The sequence below is a fragment of the Buteo buteo genome, chromosome 23 (genome assembly GCF_964188355.1).
Source record: "Buteo buteo chromosome 23, bButBut1.hap1.1, whole genome shotgun sequence".
Taxonomy (NCBI): domain Eukaryota; kingdom Metazoa; phylum Chordata; class Aves; order Accipitriformes; family Accipitridae; genus Buteo; species Buteo buteo.
The window spans coordinates 2,585,430-2,598,116 of NC_134193.1; the positions used below are offsets into that span (position 1 = coordinate 2,585,430).

Consider the following 12,687-nt stretch of genomic DNA (forward strand, 5'->3'; position numbering starts at 1 on the left):
TACTGGAGAGTTCACTTAATGCTGTTAAAAAAACAAAAAGCAACCTAGAAATGGGTATGTTCAGTGTATTTCTTTGGATTTTTACTTTCAGGGGAACTGATTCCCATTGAAAACACTCCAAAATCCTTAAATAAAATTATTCAAAGTAAGAGGGAAACAATGCACTAAAGTACTACCCAGAGAAACAAGACAAAGGATTTGGATCATCTGCAAAGGTTAATCTGCATCTAAATTTTTCCACCCAAGATAAAGAAAACTGTTTAATTCAGTGTACTTCAGGAAGCAAGAACATGACCTGTACATCACAGGCATAAAGAACAGAGAAATCCAAAAAGCAACAAGCAATCAGTTGGGATGACTTCATTGCTGGGGTGAAACAGAAAAGCAAAAACTTTCAAGCAAAAAGTGGTCGTGGTCAAGAATTTCCTGGCTATTACTGACAGCAGGATGATGTCACTGGAAGACAATCAAGCAGCTTCATCTCCACCATGGCTGCGCAGCCAAGTCTTAATGTTTCAGAAGGGAGAAAGGCGCTTTTCATTAGCTGATCAGAAACAGCCTGAATTTTTCAGACATCTAATAAAGTGAGTGAGAAAGGAGCCCACCTTCTTGGAATTACAAGCAAGATTACATACGCTAGGAGAATATCCAAAAAGAAAGAGACCATCTGCTTGATTGCTGTGCTGTTCTGTAAGCAAAATTCACATGAAATTTCCTCCTCACCCATCATTTGGGTCTCATCACTGTCATTGTGTGCAAACGCAAAAAAAAAAAAAAAAAAAAAAAGGCGGGGAGAAGGAGGGGTGGAGGGAGAGAGAAGAGAGCAACTACTGGACCATTCCCTGCTTTCACAGAATTTCTGTCACCAAGTGCTGCTAGATGCCTGCCTCCTGTGCCAACAAGCTGTGGCAGGTGTGGAGTCTTGTAAAAAGAGCTGCAGTTGCTGGTTAGGCTGGAGGCAGAGAATTAAAGGACATTACATTCAATCAGAAAGAACAAAAACTAGCCAAAAAAACCCAAACAAAAGACGCTTGATTGAGAATTTGCACGTGTGGAGGCAGTCTTGGATCAACAGCCACTCAAAGCTACTGCTCTTTTGCATGCACATTACAGTGCCATCCTCTGCAGTAATTTGGGGAAAGCTAGTCCAAGTTGGGCCAACAGTCCAGCCAGGATTAGGAGCAGCTCAGATTTAACAGGAGCAGTCACTCCTTTTCCCCTCCTGCTGTGGGCCAGACAGTTGCACACCCACCCAGGGCGCCCAGCTTGTCCTCTCTGCGCTCGCCCTCCTCCAGCACACATCTGCGTCCAGAAGGAAAGCTCATCTGCTGCACAAGGGGAGCTTGCTGGTGGGACTGGGAAGTCAAACGAGACTTAATATTTTACACCCCACCTCACCTAGCAGCAGGACTACATTAAGACAGCAAAGTTTTTTAGCTTTATGTTATTGAAGCCAGTGACAGGAAACATTTTTCAGCCCACTCCCCCACTTTAACATTTTAAAAAGTCCAGCGCACCATATTTATAAATGTATCAGTCTTGTCATCTCTTTTCTGGGTTATATAAATGTTTGATGGAATCGTTCCCCAAGGAAATCAATTTTTTATAAGAATTTAATGATAACTCATTCAAATTCACTTCTCAACATGACAGCTGATTAACCCTTTGCCAGATAGCAGTTTTCAAACAGGCCCAAAACAGAAGATTTAAGGAGAAAGAGTCCTCTGTTTTAAAATGCAATTTACATTTGGAAGGGTAAGTATGAGATCCTGGAGTAAGCAGCAATAGTACACCTATTCGTAGAAAAGCAAACATTAGGACTGACACATACACATGCGCTTTTATCTTTTTTAAAATTCTGTCCTAGTGACCCTTTCATAAAAATGAGTTAATACAAACTTCCCCATTACTGTAATATTTCATTAGCATCAAAGAGCTGTCTCAGTCCCCAAAGTCAGGAAATTCAAAACTACTGGGCTATGTCAGGAACAATTTATTGCTCTTAACTCACGATGAAGAATTAACTCACTGTTATCCTTCCATGCACATTGGAGGGGGAACACAATGTGTTGTATAAACATGACAAGTTTAATGCTATTTGGACTAACACAATCTACTTGTAAGTAACTTTGAAGATTGCTTTTATATTATATTTCAAAATTCAATATCATCAAATGATTAGATCAAGGAAAAGAATTAAGACCTGGCTTAAAAATCACATTTTTATTTAAGTCAGATGCTTCAGATAACCATCACTGGTTATAATTGTTAATTTTCGATCCTTCAGGATCAAAGGCATTAGTAAATCCATATTCCCTGCGTCTTAAAAATGAGATAACTGAACTCCATCTCCTGTGCTCCCAGGCAATCCCACGTTTTTCTTCTGCAAACAGAGCAGATGATAGTACTTTTCTTTTAAAGATTATGAGAACTTGCAATGCAGTGTTAAATTGAATGCTTCAAGGAACACAAGGGGGTTAACATGGGCATGGACTCACCCAGAGTCACGATGGCTCCTCTCTAGGAACAGTGACAAACCCACGTACTGCAGAAGCTTGGCTTCTTGTCTTGTACCACTGCCTACCATGCCTCAGAGATGGCTGAGACTATCTAGTGAGAGAAGCACTTCCTTCAAAGCTGGATAACCTACATTTGTCAATGTACTACTTGAGAGATCTCAGGTCTATGCTTAAAAATTGTTACGGGTTTATGAAATCCAAATGGATTCTTTACTATATACGACTCATGAAAATGTACTAAGAACAGTCTGTTAGCTGAAAACTGAACCAAGCACATTTGCAGTATTTGGGGGAGGCCTTACAGATAGGATTTTAAAAGAAAAAATGAAGACAATTGAATTATGCTGATGTCAGTGAAATGAATCCCTATCTTGTACATTTCAATATAAAAATACATAGACAGGTATAATTTGTTAAAAAACCAAGATGGCACAATTGAAGTTAAGCAAATGTTAACCAAAAAAGGTCTCCTAAACAGGCAGCAGGTATAAATGAAACATGCCTCTTCAGTACAGCAATTCTGCAAAACATAACATTTTTAAATAATGGTATTTTTCAAAACCATCTAGCACTGACCTCCAAAGGTCAGGACAATCCTGACCTCCAAAGGACAGGTTTAAATAAATACCTACCAGAAGAGCACTTCATGTGATTTTATGATCAGCTGAATAAATGTATTATATATACTGTTAGGTATTATAATAGCTGACTAATTAATAGTGATCTGAGTGCTCTTTATTGCCTGTGTCTGGAGACACTTCTGCTCATTACTCCCCCCTCCTACAAAGAAAGTTCCCTTCAGGCTTTGCAGTCGAGTGTTTCTAATAGCGACGGCAGTGTGCTGTCCTTGGCAAGCAGAGTAAGATCAAGCAACAGTCACTGACCCAGACACAACATGTTCAGTGCATTTGGTACTCTAGTTCTGCAGGTTGAAGTGGGTAGTTATGTATTTGTGCAAAAACTCAGGATTCCTAACTGGTTTTTCTGAGTTTTCAAAAAGGAGAGATTTGGGTTTTTTGTTCTGCATTTTACTAAAAGCAGAATTGATGCTCCCTGAATACTGGGGGCATCATTCAGCTGCAGAACAGAGAGCTTTCAGGCAGCTGGCAAACAAGCCCCCTCCACCTTCTGCTCCATTACCCAGTTTCTGCAGAGAGCATTCTCATTCTAAGGAAATGAGGGACTGGTTTCTATAGCCAGTTTATTTCTTTGTTTCTTTGCGTAGACAGAGAGATGGCAGAGTGGCAAGCAGTGGAACCTCCATCACTGTTGACACTCCTCTGACACCTTTCAGAACTGGACTGAAAGTGCTCTGCAGTCCCAATGACAGAAGAAATACATCAAGTCGCTGTAGAGCTGGTGGTCGGGGTATCAGAGAATGGAAGGTCTAAAAAGCAGGAAGGTTCAAGCCTCTTGTGAAATATGCTAGAGAAAGCATTAACCTTGAAATATATGGAATTTTTCAAAACAAGTTAAAAGCAGCTTTAGAAAATGCTTCTTTCCTTGACTTCTTTTACCAACTGGTATACTGTTTCTCCAGTTAACATTCTTTTTTTAAATGTGCTTCTGAGTTATAGTTTTGCAGGTTTGCTTAAAATAGTAAATAGAAAATGTCAAGCAACAGTGTGATACTGAAGCTGAGTTTCATTTTAACTAAGCAACTCCTCCTTCTACACATTTCAATGCCAGGTTTCTTGTGCAAGCTTCTGTCTGTGCAACAAACTCTGACTTAGCTATCTAAGAAAAGCTCACTTAACAGCTTAATGACCAATTATCACGCCTGTTGTTACCCACTGAGCTGCCCATCCAAGACCATCACTCCACAGCTGTACAGAGGTTACTAGTTGTGCTGGTATATAAGATGTTGAAAAAGGAGAGGCACATGTGAGGGTTAATGGCAATGATATTCATTGCAGGCACCCAAGCAGCAGCACTTACATCAATGAGATCAGACAGGTCATGAATGTAATACTTGAATACAGATGCATTGGTGGCTTCCAGAGCTAGCAGATACTCATTTCTTGCCTTAATAGCCTTCAGTCTATTTTCTGTGTACTTTGCTTGGCGCTAAAAGAGAACCAAAAACAGAATACATTTTAAAAAGGGGTGCAGCAGGAGTAATAGCATTCATAGTTACACCAGAGAATACAGAACAAATCTTACTCTGCTCACAGTTTTTGTTCATTTGGATTCCAGTTTTATCAAGACTCAAAGACTTAGATTTTAGATCAATTATTTAGATGTTTTTAAGCATTACTATATTAGGTAGCTTTGCATTTAAAGTCTTCTCTTAAAATAGGGTTGAAGAAGATTAAGGGAAGAATGAAGGAACAAGGTGGGTTTATGAGGTTATGGCCCAGCTCCAGCACTACCAGAGCAGCTGCTAGAAGCCCACAGGTAATCTGCAGGCACCCCACCTCTTCCAACAGAAGCTAGGCCTAAACTTGGTCCTTCCAGAGCCTAAATCAATCAAAAAATAACTCTTCACTTTCTATTGGCTTGAATCTTAGCGCTGAACTGCTTAACTGACTGACCGATTGCTAAGGCAACTGGTTCTGCCCATGAAGTCAATTTGGGACTGCATGTCTCCCTGTAGCATAGGTCAGATCTTAAGCTGGCGTGAAATGGTAAACAAAAATCTTGTACTCTGTACAAGAAAAAAAAATATGTTAACCATGACTTCCAAGAAGGCAGTTGTTATTTTCATACTCGAACCTCATTTTAGCTTTTTGTGCCGGCATAACCTGGGATAATTCAAAATATGTATCTGATTGTCCTAAAAGAAGCCTGCTGCTAGCTTTTGCCTTTCCTAAATCTGAATGTTTAGAACCTGTAAAAAACTGACACTTGCATTTGAATATCACAAAGGAGGGAACTCAGTAGCTCCTGTGTTGAACTACTGCAAAGGTCCCCTCCTCAAGCACGCTACACAAGCAGTAGCAATGCTATGGAAGTACCTTCTCCTTCATTTTCTCTATTTTTTTGACAGAGCTTCGTCGAACGTGTTTTTCTTCAAACTTGACATTGGAAGTTGAGTCAGGGGAGCGTGGTGTCTGCTTGTCCTCTTGTTTCACCGACTTCCCAATCTGCTTTTCTTCCTGCTTCTCTGCCTCTTTCAGCTTGCTCTGAGCACTAATGCTGTCAGCATTGTACATATGGTAGGTTTTCATAACCTGCAGAAAATGACACACAAGAGTCAGAGAGCACCACAGTTCGATTTGCTGAGGAAGAAGTGGTTTACCTAACCAACAAACTAGGCATACAGATGTTTTGCCTTACTTTATCTGCATGACAAAGTCTTAGGGAGAACAGTAATAGATGAATCTGGAAAGCTCACAGGCTAGGAGGGAGGAAAAAATCCTAAGAAAGAATTCACATGCTGTGACACTTTATTTTGTATTTTGGCCAATGCACTCCCCAAAACTGTAGGTTTCTTTAACATAAATATTTCATAATAACTGTCCATCATGTTAATATTAAATGCAAGATATCGTACTAACTAAGCAAAGGCATTTGGACAGTGACCAGCAAGTCAGATCTGGTTGCTAGTTCTGAGTTAGAAGTACCTAAAGTGGCAAAATACTCAGGGAAATTTCACATCTAGAAAAAGCATGACAGAAGATGCACAAATGAAAGTGTGGCTCTCAAAATGAATCTGAAATCAAAGTGGATTATTTTGCAGCTGCTTCTTTGTTTAACTTTGGCATGCGCCTTCTTGTACGATCCAATAAAGGAGTCATAAAAACCAAAAAAAGAGATACAGACTAAATCTAGCCTCCTTACTATTCAAAGAAAATTATATGCCAACGTTGGAAAATGACAGGTTTTCATCAGCAGGTAAGGTTTCAGAAGGGATGCCTATCAGTCTCTCATCTGGATGAATCAGTCCTTTAAACATCACAAGTCTTGAGGAACTGTATGCAAATCAATAGTCTGAACACAATGGCTGCAAGAGCAACTCAGGTTCAATTTGTTTAAATCAAATTTTATATGTAGAAGTACTTCTGTTCACCTTATGTAATAAAAATACTAATAACAGAGTGTGGTTCTTTTGCTCAGGGAGACCTGGGCCCTGTACTATATGGACAACTTCTATTATAGCACATTTTTTATATTTAAGTATAGATAAATATCCCCCAAAGTAAAAAAAAACCAACAAACAACAAACATTTGTTTCACAGGATATTCATGCCTAGCTTTGCGTTAAGAAAACAGAACCAAAAAAACCCAAAGGACATAATATATAAACTAGCTTTTTTTATCCACAAATGCAAAGCAATTCAATCCACATACCAAAGCAAACATTACTATGATATAATTTTGATAGGGGGCCAAAAAATGCACAGTTGCATAAAGACACCCCAATAGTATCATTCCAGCATTAATAAAGACCCTACCTGCAAATCATTTGATTTATTTCAGATGAAAACCCATTTATACCTATTTCCCCTTAGTTTGAACCATAACATAATTTTACTAAGTAGGATGCATGCTCTCTCTTTATGCAGTGATCAGCATAGGTTCTTAGATACAAAGAGACGTTGTATTTAAACATGAAAGAGAATGTGAATGCAGCCAGTATTAAAGAGAGACTTTCTGAATAATTTACACACACACACACACACTTTCAGCTCCTGCATATGCTTAGACTATAAAGCAGGCATTTATAATAATAGATGCAAAGTAGTTTCTTTTCCTCTATCACTGAAAGTGGAACTGGCAGAAAGCAAGAGAAGCAGAAAAAGAAATCACAATTTTAATTCTTTTATCCTACTGACGGTGCCACATTGGCAACCACAAGCTCTGCCTGCCCCACATTTGGTGATGGGGTCACTGTTGACTCACTAGTGCCTGCTGAAGGCAACAGCACAGTCAAGGACTGATTGCACAGGACAATTCAGGACAAAAACTTACAGGTTATAGCAATCCTCTACATTTTCTCTGTGTAGGGAAACTAAAGACTTTGTCCATATCCATTTTGTCTGAAAACAGGGATTCTGCCAATCCTTTGGATACCCAGCAGAACAAGAGATGGAAGTATTTCTAAAAGTATGAATAAAAGCAATGCCACCAGTGATTAAATTGAGTCCAGCAAGAAGTATCTTTTCATATGATCAGCAGAAGTGGCTTTTTCAAAGGAAAAGACATTTTCTGGTGAAGGGACAATTTAAAATTTTACAGCAGAAGGAATGAATAAATAGATTTCAAGTTCCTAGCACTGACATTAAAAAAGTTAATACCCTACATCGCTTTGCTTATCAAAGGCTGAATTCTGGACGATCTTCCTTCCAGTGATAGAGAAACTATCAGGACTCAGTATTTGGCTCAATGATCTGTCAGAGCCTGGCATGCAGAAATAATTACATATGTCTATGTAAACACCACTAATCAGCCACCTTATCAACTTCAGTGCCATGTGAACTTGGATTAGAAATAAATGTCAGTTCCTAAAAGTCTGTGTTTAGAGACAGACCTATATTCTTCCTTAGGATCCCATCCAAGTACATGACTCAAAAGTTGAATCAGATTGTGCCCTCAAATAAAAAATAATTTCTAGATATAGAAGGTAGGCAGCGCTGAAGACAGGCACTGCTACATTTACAAAGCCTTCATACCCAAAGTAAATTGTCTGCCTTTCAGGAACACGAGCACAACGCAGTTTGCTCATACTATTGTAAACCAAAGCTGTACTATCTACAGCGACAGTCCATCGAACAACAGGTCAGCTTCAAAGTGCCTCCAGCTTCCACTGTGCTGCTCGTTCTTGGCTTTCCTGTTGAGGAACACAAACCCTCTTTGCCCACAGAAAAGACTCAGTCATGCTAAACACTAACCCAGAAAAGGAGGAAAATCATAAACTGGATTCAGCGTCTCACCTCTTCAACTGCCATTTCAGCAGCAAGAACGTTTTTCCTACTCCTGAGCTCCCTTTCTTCCTAAAATATTAGTCTGAATATTTGGCTTCAATGCCAAATAATTCACTTCTAGACATTTTGTTGATATGAGAAGTTTCAGGGAAATCCCCTAATACTCTAGCATCGATATTAATACCAAATTTCTTCACAAGGTTGATATGCCATGGCTTGAGAGACAACCCTGGATCATCTTTTGAAAGAACGAAGGAAATAACATGTACCTCAGTGTAATGACCCAATGTATCATTAAGGATGAAAGACAAAATATTTGGAGCAACAAAACTATGCGTAGGTTCTGCTTTTAAAAGAGAACTAGCTCAGTAACAGCTGCAGAAAGCAAAAAATTAATCGAACAATAGGCTTTTCCATTCATCTATGTGAGAAGAAAAATCCCCAAGCAGCATATGAACTTTTATGAACACATTCCTTTTCCTTTCTGAGGCAGTGCCTCTTTCTTGGTGTCTCCAATGGATATACTGAGAAGCAAAAAGCACAGATGGAAGACTATTACTCTAAAGGGAGCTGTTTTGCTGAATGAGTTGAGGAACAAATAAACACAGTGGATCCCCCTGCTGAAGCTGTATGCTGCCTTTTGTATGCTCAGACCACACAAAACCATGGACTGAAGATTTTTAGTGTGTTTGGAAATAATTCTAATATCTCTTACTCTTTTTAAAACCAACACTGCAGCTAGCAGCAAGTGTGCATTAAGGTGAGATCTTTGAGAAGTGGAGCCAACACTTACAGAACTGAAACAATATAAGGATAGAGTGAAAAAGTGTGATTTATGGTACTCTATAGACTGGCGAACACAAGCTGCCTCAAACTGCAATGACTGCAGACATTTATCAGTCTTGGTGCTTAATCTCTGCTGTAACAGCAGGCTGGGAGAAGTCAAACACTTCTTCCTTCTGCCTGAAAAGATGCCAAGAAATCAGTTTGATTTACCGTGTAGAGTTCATTCAAGACCTTCATCAGGTCTTCCTGGAGCTGCAATCCCACTTCCTTGCTCTGCAACAAAACAGAGAAATGAAAGTTAATTGGGGAAGACAGTAAAAAGGTGGAGGAAGTGAGCATGCTCTGCATCTACAAATAATTTAGGCTCAATTAAGCACCACTATTTATGCTAACAAATCCAGTAACTGCACTGACCAGAGCCACTTATGGCCAAATTGCACAAACAGTATTAATAAACTGAAATGTTATATATGCACAGTGGGGAAAGCCCTAACGTATGGAGACAGGGAAATTTCCAGAGAATGTGGGATTTTCAACATTACAAGCCTGGAAACACATAGATTTGCCCATTTTAGCAGGATCAACTATGAATATAGGACAGCTCGGTATGGAAGCTGAAGAAACGCAGGATAAGAAAGCCAACAGGAATGATCCTCCTTTATTGAACATCATATCACAAAACAGGCAATACTTCAATTTTGCTGACGTAAGGCACCTCCTTGACAAAGCCCAACTCTGAGGCTGCGATGACAGCTGGCCACCACTTCCTTCACACTCCCGTCTCTCTAGGCAGTGCTGCTGCTCTTTCCTTTGACCTTGCATCTCACTTGCAGCCCCTTGGTACTGCCTGCCCCTCCTATCCTTATTCCTTGTCCCTCGACCACACGCACATCACGAGTTGCCAGTGCCACCCCATCGTGATGATTCTTGAAGAAACTAGGTTGCTCAGGTGGGGTCTGGCAAGGTGTTACAACTTAGAGAGATGGATCCAGGAGGGAAACCCTACTCCAGTGTCTGCCAGCTCTCGCTTGATAAGCCTTGTGCACAGATTATTAAACCTATTTCCTGGATTCACTAGGGCAACAGTCACTCTTGGATACTGGAGTGGAAATGGCTTGCTGAAGAAGCCGTGTTTGTCACAGAGAAGTCTGGAGGAGCAGGGACATGTGCTCAACAGCAGGTCTTTTTGCTTGTTGGTACTGAAGGAGATGCTTTGATCCAACTACAGTTTGTGGTGACTGTGTTTGAAAGGCTATACAGAGCCTGCAGACTATTTTTGAGCAAAGTATTAATGTCAATGTATTTTTTTTTTTTTTAGTTTTGTATGATAAACCCACTCAGAGTTTAAAAAAAAGAAAAAGAAAAGTATGTGCTTTCAGATACACAATCTCTCCTTTGAGTCTCCATGAGATTTACCAAAAGTTTACCTCTTCTTCCACAAATACTACAATAGCCTGCTACACCCTCTAGCTTCCTCTGGCAAACATTCCTTCACTTTTCTATTTCATCACCACAGCTACAAAAAGAACCACCACATCAACATTAAAAAAAAAAAAATAAAATTACTCTTATGGGGCTTTACATGCATGCATTCCCATTTCCATTCAAATTTTAAATCAATATGGGATTTACCTCAATAGACAAAGCAAAAAGGGTTTTTTTTGTTGTTGTTTTTTTAAACTACAAGGACTATAATACAATTTAACCATATCAATACAAATCACCCTGTCTTGGGGGACACTTGTATTAGTGAGCTGCCTAGTTAAACCTAAGGCTATATGACTCATGAACTTGTTTCTTTCACTAAAACAGTAGAATGAAAAAAAAAAAGAAAAAAGAGGTGCAGATAGACATGACTGCTTGTCAAAATCGGCTGACATCCAAACTAGCCTGCAGCCAAGTGTCGGATTTTAAAAATATATTTACTTATTTAAACTCCCTGCTAGGTAACAAGCGGCCAGCACTTCTACATTGCAATTGGACTCAACTACTACATGAAGAGCCGGTGCTGGCAAACATTTGGCTTTAGCTAATACAGGAACAGGAACAACTAAGCTTCTGGTTTTCTAATAAATACACTGGAATGTCCAAAGACGTGCATCCGTAATTACTGACGGACGGCACCTCTGTATGCAAAGCCCTCTCTGAAGAGGTGTTTCTGCATGCAATATAGCTTGTATGCAAAGGAAGGCGAAGAGACTTTCTTACTTAATGAGTTCAATGGTACTATTAATCTTCACTTCATTACAGACAGGATTTCACGCTAAAACTGTCACTGTTTGCATTCTGAAGAGCTTCCACGGAAAAGTTGAGAAATTCAGACACATCAAAAAGCACACTGAGGCAGCGTTTGCTGACACACCTTGCAAAGCAAAGCAAAGGTGCAGCCACACACTCCAGCCTTGCTGTCTCCAGCTGCCATGGCATAGCACTGCTGTGCACACAAACCTCAACAAATCCCTTTTTTCTATAGCAGGAGTATAAATTATCAAGGAAAATGTCTGTATTTGTAATACAATTACATCTTTCAGCCTAGTTATTGAAAGAGATTAAAGCCAATAAAGTTACAGTTAGACCCAAACAGATGTTTCCCGTCTTTGCTGTTGAGGTCTCCAAGAAGTGATGTCCCAACTGTTATCCTGTCCACCCGAACCGGCTGCTGGAATGATTTTAACTTACTGCTTCAACCCTGTTCTGTGGTCACATTATCACGCCCAATCATCCTTTGAAATTCCAGGAAAATCCATATCCATTCTGACAGGGAGCTGGTTATCATCCCTGCCTTGTAGCAAGCATATTGTGCAAATACCAGAGCTGTTGGGTTCAGAGCGTTATACAATGCACCCTTCAAGGAGTGAAAAAAAGGAAGAGGAGGGGAAATGGGAGAGATCAATCATGAGATATTTTATAAAGCCATATATTGGGCCAAAAACACAATTGAAGGGGAAAGCTCCCTCAAAAAAACCAAACTTAAGGATAACAGGCAATTATTTCTTACATGAAGAGTGGTACAACCCACGACAGGAGGAAGAGGCCTTTGAGTCAACCTTGTAAGCTCGGTACCAAAATAGGGGGAAATGGGGGTGGGGAGAGAAGTATAAAACAGAGCTGCCTTTGTCAGCCATCGGACAAAATGTTTCTCTCAGTCTGGTGGAAGGGAAGGAATCGTACCAGCAGCTCTGGAGAGCGCAGGGAAAAGCTATGGGGGCGAGGTCTATCCCCAAGGGTTTCGTTGTAGCATCTCCCCCAGCCGATGGAGAGATGGAGCAGACAGACACACCGGGATTTGTTACCTTGTCAAAACCAAACAAAAACCCAACCGCACACGCTATCCAGAGGGAAAGGACAGATCCATCTCTGACATTCACTAATGATGTCTCCACTTGGGCTGCACAGGAGCCAGCCAGCTTCAACAGCTTTGCTCCTATAAAATGTTTAACTGGAAAACACGCCAACAGTTACTAGTATTTAATGACAGAAATCTCAGAAATGCAGTCTTAGCACTTGCAGCACAA

The 12,687-nt window shown here is 40.1% G+C and overlaps 1 protein-coding gene across 2 annotated transcripts in view; it reads right to left on the reverse strand.

The window, feature by feature from the left end:
• The window catches only part of SRGAP2 (SLIT-ROBO Rho GTPase activating protein 2), a 115,352-nt gene that overhangs the window by 41,906 nt on the left and 60,759 nt on the right, over positions 1-12,687 (reverse strand). For both annotated transcript variants that reach the window (XM_075056015.1, XM_075056013.1), the window contains exons 5-7: positions 9,383-9,445; positions 5,477-5,692; positions 4,458-4,586 (exon numbers count right to left, since the gene is read on the reverse strand). In XM_075056015.1, coding sequence (XP_074912116.1) covers positions 4,458-4,586; positions 5,477-5,692; positions 9,383-9,445 — 408 coding nt within the window. The remainder of the gene's footprint in view (positions 1-4,457; positions 4,587-5,476; positions 5,693-9,382; positions 9,446-12,687) is intronic.